The 9,025-nt window shown below is 37.1% G+C and overlaps 1 protein-coding gene across 2 annotated transcripts; it reads left to right on the plus strand.

Moving 5' to 3' along the window:
- Positions 1 to 2,870: 2,870 nt before the first annotated feature.
- On the plus strand, positions 2,871 to 8,179 carry LOC104104859 (uncharacterized). Of its 2 annotated transcripts, XM_070197647.1 has the most exons (11): positions 2,871 to 3,312; positions 3,503 to 3,568; positions 3,801 to 3,981; positions 4,198 to 4,394; positions 4,809 to 4,859; positions 4,948 to 5,039; positions 6,116 to 6,231; positions 7,232 to 7,326; positions 7,463 to 7,567; positions 7,804 to 7,972; positions 8,031 to 8,179. In XM_070197647.1, the coding sequence occupies exons 1-10, from the start codon at positions 2,983 to 2,985 to the stop codon at positions 7,939 to 7,941; spliced, it is 1,371 nt and encodes a 456-aa protein (XP_070053748.1). In that variant the 5' UTR covers positions 2,871 to 2,982; the 3' UTR covers positions 7,942 to 7,972; positions 8,031 to 8,179. The 2 variants fall into 2 exon arrangements, with proteins under 2 accessions (XP_070053748.1, XP_070053747.1); XM_070197646.1 differs by having other exon boundaries at positions 7,804 to 8,179.
- Positions 8,180 to 9,025: the final 846 nt, after the last annotated feature.

Below are 9,025 nucleotides of genomic sequence, written 5' to 3' on the forward strand. Positions count from 1 at the left end.
TTGCATAGGTTATTAGACCAGTGAGTGTCTTGACTGTAGCTCGTCACTACTCCACTGAGGTTAGTCTTGATACTTACTGGGTACCGACTGTGGTGTACTCATACTATACTTCTGCACATTTTTGTGCAGAGCCGGGTATTGGAGATATCAGACTCGGACAATGTTAGAGTGTGATCGCAATGATTCAAGGTCGAGCTGCTTGGTCGTCGCAGTCCCTTTGAGTTTTTTCATTTTATTGTACTGTTAATTATTAATCAAACAATATTGAATATTCGATCCTTGAGATCATTTCATGTATTCAGTTAGAGTTCGTGACTCAGTATTATCAGTCTTGGGAGGTTGTTTGTAATTATTTCCGTTGTTGGTTTTGATTATCTATTTAAAAAAAAAAATTAAATTGGCTTGAATTGTAATTATAATGGGCTTACTTAGTCTTAGAGACTAAGTGCTATCACGACGCATGTGGTGGGATTTTGGGTCGTGACAAACCCGCCATGGTCAACCTCTCACACCTCCTAAACGGGATATTGGTGTCTCTTCTTTTCACATGCCCAAACCATCTCAGCCTCAATTCCCGCAACTTGTCTTTCGCAGGAGACACGCCCACCTTGTCCCTAGTAAATGTATTCCTAGTATTATCTTTCCTGGTATGCCAATACATCTATCTCAACATCCTCATTTCTGTTACTTTCTTCATTTGGACACGCGATTTCTTGACTGACCAGCACCCAACGCCATTCCATGCAATATAGTCGGTCTAACTACAACTCTCTAGAACTAGCTTTTAAGTCTTGGTGGCACATTCCTATCACACAAAATACCATATGCGAGCCTTCATTTCATCTACCCCGCTCCGATATGATACATAACATCCTCGTCAATCTCGCTGTTATCTTATATTACAGACCCAAGATATTTAAAACTATCTCTCTTGGGGATGACTTGTGCATCAAGCTTTACGTCCGCTTCTGCTGCCTGCGTCCAACACTGGACATGCAACCCAAGTATGCTGTTTTTGTCATACTCAACTTGAAATATTTAGAATCCAGAGTTTGTCTCCACTCTCCAGCCTAGCGTTAACCCCGCAACGCGTTTCGTCAATCACCACTATGTCATCTATAAATAACATACACCGTGGTACCTTCCCTTGAATATGTCGCGCCAGCACATCCATAGCCCGGGAAAATGAAAATGGGATAAGAGTTGATCTCTAATGCAACCCTATCGCCACTGGAAAATAATCCGAGTCTCCTCTCACAATTCTCACCCGAGTCTTAGCTCCATGTACATGTCCTTAATCACCATAATATTCACTGCCGCAACACTACTAACCTCCAAACATTTTCATAGAACCTCTATTGGGATTTTGTCGTAGGTTTTTTATAGGTTAATGAACACCATATGCAAGTCCTTTCTCTTCTTCCTATACTGTTCCATCAACCTCCTCACAATATGAATGACTTATGTAGTCGACCGGTCCGACATGAATCCGAACTGATTCTCCGAAATAAATACACCAGAATACTAAAATATAATTTGAAATGCACAAAAAATTTCATTGAAGAACATTTTTGAAAACTTTGAATATTTATCCAGGCGACCACTGAAAAAATGCTATGAAATTCAGGTACCAAAATGGAAACGTGAAATGTCTAAGTTTGCCAATAAACGTGGTGAATATTGCACGTTATGTTGTTAAGTGACCAAGTTCGTCTCTCATTCCATTTTGTTATTTCTGGAATGACCACACAATCTTAACATGAGGAAATAGTTTTCAAGCTCAAATAAAATGCATGATTATTATTAAAAATAATTTATCATCGCCCATTCTTCTTCTTGCAGAGGAGATGACAACGAAGCACTCACAATTACGAATGATTTTATTGGTAATCATTCATGTTAGGATCGGAAATCCGAATAGTGTGGAATTTTGTCAAACAACGGTATAATGATAATAACAAAGACAATGAAAATTGATAACAACGACAATTAAAGTAGATAAAGAAGACACAAATTTAACGTGGTTCGGTCAAAGTAACCTACGTCCACAAGCGAAAAGGAGCAATTTACTATAATAATAAGAGTACAAAAGAGAGTACAAAATTAGAGCAAACACTCTAATTAATCCCAAATACCCTAAGAGAATAACCTCACAAGATCACTCCAAAGAAAGGGTTGACACAAGTGCTTCCCAACACTAACTCTCATACAAAACACTCTTAATAAAAGAAGAAAGGAAGAAACAAGAATTGAAGACAAGTCTTGTTGGTGTGTCTAAAATGAACTAATGACCTTCCCTTTTATAGGCAAAAAAGTCTTGACCTCTCAGGTGTAAAAGAAGAGATACAACTTGTGCAAATGATATCCAACACACAATGCAATATTTTTGGGTGTCAAACAATATTGCCAACAAAGTCTATACTTTGCAAAGATACTTATGCTTATGTGAGATGGACTCCATTTGACAAAATAATGGCCATATTACAATTCAAATAAAGGTTCAATACACAAAAAATACCATTTTAATTTTTATCACTTAAAATTTATTTAAGTAAATATTTGTTGCACAAATTAGATATTCTAATTTTTGTCACTTAAAAATATCCAATTAAACCCAATAAATCAAAAAATAAAATAGGCTGAAATTTATATATTTTGCACCAAAAAGTGATGTGGCGCATGCCGCGTCAAATGTTATTATAACGCTATTTTATACCACGATATTGCAACCCCTTTGGGTTCTATTTTATTTGTTTTTGGTATAATTATTATTTTTTGTAGTGGTTCACTTTTTTTCTTTTTTAATTAGTGATTTTTTTTTTTGTTCTAGTGGTTCGGCCGGCCAAAACCACAATTGGATAGTAGTAAATTGTATAGTATCAGATAAACCCATTCTCTGTTGCCTGCTAATATCTTGCTAGGCTAAAACCCCTAATCCATAGCCATAAGACCAAGCACTGCGCACCCTCCTCTTCGACAGCCATGGCTTCCTTGTCCATAGACATAGCCACGACCTTTATGGGACTGGCCAAGCGTCAAACGCCACCGCTTTATGGTCTTCGCACTGCAGTGTTCCCAAATTTGTGGAAAACCAGCTCATCTCAGAGAGCCAGTTTATTGTCCACTTCATCTTCAAGAATTCTTTCTGCAATCAATAATCCTACGAAACGAAACAGATTATCTCGCAGATTTACTGTATCTGCCACTTCTACTTCCACCCCACAAAGCGAGGACTCTGATATTTTGACCAAGATACCTCCTGATAATCGAATTCCGGCTACCATTATCACTGGTTTCTTAGGTTCTGGAAAAGTATGTTTTTTACTTCTTGATATGCTCAGTTTACCTCGCACTGCTTTAATTTCACTGTCAATTAACTACATAGTTAAATTATTTAACATTTGTATTGTTATATCTTTTACTTTATTGTTTGTACTCAAGTAGATGGAGTTTAACTCTCTTTTTGTTGTTGCAATTATTTGATGGGAAAATGATGTGGCAGACTACCTTATTAAATCACATATTGACTGCGGATCATGGGAAGCGCATTGCTGTTATCGAAAATGAGGTATGTGAATAGATCGGATAATCTTAATATTACGGAGCTTATTTAATTCTTATATGTTGAATAAGATTTTAGGCTTAGTGTATGTTGGTATCTAGTCAATGCCTAACATATTATTATTTCTTCCCCTCCCCTGGTAGTTTCTGAAATTATATTGTCATTTTAAGCTTCTCATGTTTCAGCTAGGTAGTGATTGTCTGAAATCTGAATTGTTATATCTATTATTCCTATGCAGTATGGTGAAGTGGATATTGATGGGTCTTTGGTTGCTGCAAAAGCTGCTGGGGCGGAGGAGATTATGATGCTTAACAATGGGTGTCTCTGTTGCACTGTGAGGGGTGATCTAGTTAGAATGATTGCGGAGTTGGTCAGTAGAAAGAAAGGGAAATTTGACCATATTGTCATCGAGACTACAGGTAAGAAACTGATGAGACACATTGTTCTGCACTGAAATTGTTAGAATACATGCTTTTGGGTGGGGGATCCACAAGTTCTCAGCTGACTAATTTAGGAACTTGGCTATTTGTTGATTTGTATCTTCTTGCGTTCTTACACATCTAAGCCAAACGTTTTCTCATTTCTCATACATTTGAATTGATACCAACATTAGCTCTCTTGTGTTGATTTGGCAGGCTTGGCAAATCCTGCACCAATTATTCAAACTTTCTATGCGGAGGATCAGGTTTTCAATGATGTTAAGTTGGATGGTGTGGTTACATTGGTTGACTCTAAACATGCTGGTTTTCACTTGGACGAGATTAAGCCAAAAGGTGTGGTCAATGAAGCGGTCGAGCAAATTGCTTATGCTGACCGTATTATTGTAAACAAGGTATGCGTCGATCTCTTTAATGGCTGATTCATCTCAATTACCAATCGTGCGGTCAGGTACTATTCTTGGTAATAGCAATCAAGGCTCTGGAGTTGCCAGGAAGCAAAAACAATCCTAGATCTGGTGACATTTTATTATATTCAGTATCACAAAAAAGTAATCATTGCTTACCAGACAAAAGTCATTGGGGATATATCATTTACTGCTACTTCCTGTCAAATTTATTTGTTTTATCAGTACAATCACCAAATTTTGCTTCCATGTGGATGTGATATTGGTGAGATGTTTCTATTTGCAAGTGGAGGTCATCTGAGATGTAGTTGAATTTGTTGTATGGAACATTAGATTAAGCTTGGACATCTAGTATGAATCATCGCACTGCGTTCTGACAAATGTGTTTCATATCCTTGCCAGACTGATCTTGTTGGTGAGTTTGAAGTTTCTTCCTTGATTCAGCGAATAAAGGTTGGTATTGTGGCTGTTTTGTCATTTGACATTATTTTTAGCTGTCAATCTTAGAGTTACTCACTAAACTCTCATGGTGCATAAACAGAGCATAAACGGTATGGCTAATTTGAAGAGGACACAATTTGGAAAAGTCGATTTGGATTATGTTCTGGGGATTGGAGGCTTTGATTTGGAAAGGTATCACTTCTTCCCCTTCATGATTGTGTATTCTTTTTCTGTAAATCTGCAGAGCTTATTCAGTCTTCTTCTTCTTCTTGCTTGCTTTTTGGATACCATACCTGTGAAGTGTATTGTCATATTTCAACTTCCTAAATAATTATGTTGGCTCCCATAAATCATTCTATCTTATTGAAAAGGCATTAATATTCTTGCTTTTCGCAGTTGATCATTAGTTAGTATCAATGTGCTGGGAGCTTGTTTGAATTTTATATAGTAAGAAGATGGTTTCTGAGGACATTCTTAAGTGTGCATGTCTATTATTGTGTCTTGCATTTTATGCAGAAATGCATATACTGTATACTAATGTAAATAACTGGTCAAGTCTTACTCCAGATAATTTTGTTAAACTGATACTCATGTTTTTCAAGGTAAAAAAAGGCATTCAAAATTTGGATTTGCTTGTTAGGTTCACAGTATTCTTCCAAACATTATGTTGAAGTATGTCAGATGCAGACTCGTACCAAAAGCAGATCAGGGTTCTGTTGTTGGTACTCTTAGAGGGGCAGGACCCGGGGAATCAGTAAAACCTGCACCGATTAATCCCTAAGGGGCCAGCATGGAGTCAGGCCAACAGAGAAAATGTCCCTGGGAGAAGGGAGGGAAAAGTTTTAAACAGAGATATTGGGGGGGGGGGGGGGTTAAAGGAAAAGTTATAAGTTGCACGTGGGTGTTTTCTTCTTGTACTGAATTGTGGGAAATAGGATTTGAACATGATCCTTTTTGGTGAATAAAGCATTTAAAAGAGCAACATCAGTTATCTAGGTTTTTATTTCATATTTTTCAGACATTTTTTTCTTCCAGCGACGTTTTAGTCAAGGTTTTGATGAATTCCTTCAGCTAATGATAATTTATTTAACTCTTCTTATGGTTCTTTTAACTATGGAAAATTGTGTGCTGAAAGCACTATGATTCTTCAGATTTGAACTTTTTAATCATTTTTATAGATTTCCATTGTTCCTCAGATCCATTTGGATTTGTCTGAGTTCCTATGTTACAGGACTATTGCTTACGCTATTTTTGTTAAATTCATGTAGAATTGAGAGTTCGGTTGGCGCTGAAGGTTCCAAGGAAGACCATAGCAGCCACACCCATGATCATGATCATCATGATCACCACCACCACCATGACCATGAACATGATCACAAGCATGGTAAGTGTTCTTTGATGTCAGAACTTCTATACTAGCCCTTCTAGCAGCTAATGTCAACAAAATGCTGCACGAACTCAGTTAGTTCGATTTCCAAAGAACTATTTCCCCTTATTTTGGGGACACTACTTGAGCAGTCTGTGTTTGATACTTTCACGGTTTCTCTCTAGTCATAGTTCTATGAGTATCCTGTTCTCGTTATTGGAGCTATTAACTTATTACATATAGCACTTCTTACCAAGCACGAGCCTAGTTCAGGAAATTCAAACTCGGTTAAACTATTTATTGGAGCCCGGCCTAGCTCGATCGACCATCCAGAAGTCAAGAGTCAAGTTTGACTTTGGCTTGAATAATTTTTTACAAGATTGAGCTTGAGTTCATTTTGAAATTATTTGACTTTGAGCTTGTTCATGACCCCGTTTATGATCCATATATTTATTTTAAAAGAATACTGAATACAAGAGAATATTGAAATAACCATTTTCCTATTGAATACCTTACGGTTGGGGGATTAGAGACACTGACGGGAGCATAAGTACTTTTTGTATTTAAAGAGGAATAAAATTGGAAAAAAGGGTCGGGGGGGGGGGTTTTGTGGGGGGGGGGGGGGGGGCACTATTCGTGAACACTAAACAAGCCAAGTCGAGCTGTAGGGTGAGCTTGAGCTCGGTGATTTAATAAATTAAATAGTCTGAGTTGTGGTTTCTTGGCGAACCTGTTGGTTCCTTTATAGCTTTAGGCCCTTTCTTTATCTTTTCCAATTCTTTCTTTTGGCATTTATCTTGTTTCTATTAACCAATCTATTTTATGTTAGTTTTTTCCAGTTTCCTTTTTGTTCGCCACACTCCTCGTGAAAATTTCAATTTTTTTCATGTTTCCTTTTGGCTCTACTTGTGATGTACTAGTGTATATTTTGTAAGCTTATTTCTCAAAAAGCAGTTCTATTTGTGCATATAGTTGAATCTTGAATGTTTGCCTCAAGAGTGTTGTTGCTTTTCTGCAGAACATCATGATCATCACCATTCTCACGATCACACTCATGACCCTGGTGTCTCTTCTGTCAGCATAGTTTGTGAAGGAAGCTTGGATCTTGAGAAGGTTGGTACCACGGTCTTTCATTTGGCCATATTTTATATAAATACTTCATTCACTAAGATATTGTGTGTAAGTTGTAAATCTAGATAAGTATGCTAGTTGCATTAATAAGCTAAAGAGTTGTTATTCTGTAATTCAGGCTAATATGTGGCTGGGAACGTTGCTGATAGAACGAAGCGATGACATCTATCGGATGAAAGGTCTTTTATCCGTTCAGGGAATGGATGAGAGATTTGTGTTTCAGGTTATTAAATTCTTTGCCTACTGCTACTTATCTTACTGATGAGTTATAATGTGATTACTACTACTACTACATAATCCCTTTATGGAATGGCTGAAACATTTCTTGTAATGTGGATGCTATAATTAAGATCAGTGCTTTACTGGTGTGAATCACAGCCTCATTGAATTTTGACTGAGTAAATTCTGTGGCACTGATATTTGACAATATGCTGATGTGTCTACTTGGTGGTGTAACAGGGAGTCCATGACATATTCCAAGGTTCTCCAGATCGGCCATGGCGGTCAGATGAACCAAGAACAAACAAGATAGTATTCATAGGGAAGAACTTAGACGCAAAGGAATTAGAGGAGGGCTTCAAAGGCTGTCTAATATAAATCTGAGATTCTGGTTACTATTTTGTGAAAGGTTGATGACCGAGAACAAACAAGATAAATCTGAGATTCTGGTTACTATTTTGTGAAAGGTTGATGACCTACTACTGTTACTTGGTCAGGGGAGAGGGAAATGTACGCATAATTGACTTGTTAGGGAACATACAGAAGACTTTTTGGTCTAAATTGGAAATCTAGTCTAGTACTATTATTCTAATATCCCATTTCATCTTTGCAGTTTTATGCTGTTTTACCCTTTTCAGCTTCCCCGTAATTAATAAAAAGAACATTATGTTGGTGGGAGATTTTTTTTTTTTTTGATTAACAAGATATATATATATATATATATATATATATATATATATATATATATATATATATATAAAACTTGCTGTTTGACTGTTTGTTACAACATCATTCAGAGAGGTCTCAGCCTCCACAAAAAGATTGTAGTCTATTGCTACATTATAAATATTACAACCCCTTGTTTTTCTTTCCAAAATAGTTCCTAGGATGTTTGCCCATATTGCTTCATTGGCAAACACCGGAGGAATTACCAAAAAAGTTTGTTCTTGCTTCATTCGTCTTGCTTGCTTCCTTGGTTAGTTTGTCGACCACCCTATTGGTTTCCCTGTAGCTATGGTTTACTGGAGGATGTCCCAGTGTTGTTAGGAGTGTCTTGCATTCACGTACAATAGTCTCATAAATCAGATTGCCTTTATTGATACTGTGTATTACCTTTGTCGAGTGTATGTCAACCTCCAAAGGCGCGAAGTTGTTTGAGATTGCCATTTTTAGTCCCTGCATTAGAGCTGTTAGTTCAGAGTGTAGAGTATTGGTATAATTTATTTTCCCCATGAATTCCATCATCCAATCCCCATTGCTGTTTCAGATTACTCCTCTTACTCCCCCTATAAGCCCATTTTGAAGGGTTGCCCCGTCTGTGTTGAGTTTATAGTGGCATCTCCTTAGAGGATGCCACTTATATAGGACATTGGTAGTGATTTCAGTGGCAGCAAACCAATTCAAGAGTTGATACTCATAAGCCACTATGTTATGTGGCAAGTATTAACAATATGAGTCATTT

This window comes from Nicotiana tomentosiformis, chromosome 3 (genome assembly GCF_000390325.3).
Source record: "Nicotiana tomentosiformis chromosome 3, ASM39032v3, whole genome shotgun sequence".
Classification (NCBI taxonomy): Eukaryota; Viridiplantae; Streptophyta; class Magnoliopsida; order Solanales; family Solanaceae; genus Nicotiana; species Nicotiana tomentosiformis.

Coding starts and splice junctions, on each gene's coding strand:
- LOC104104859 (XM_070197646.1), top strand. CDS start 2,983: ATGGCTTCCTTGTCCATAGACATAGCCACGACCTTTATGGGACTGGCC. Junction 3,569..3,800: donor TTGCTGTTATCGAAAATGAG/GTATGTGAATAG, acceptor ATTCCTATGCAG/TATGGTGAAGTGGATATTGA. Junction 4,395..4,808: donor ACCGTATTATTGTAAACAAG/GTATGCGTCGAT, acceptor TATCCTTGCCAG/ACTGATCTTGTTGGTGAGTT.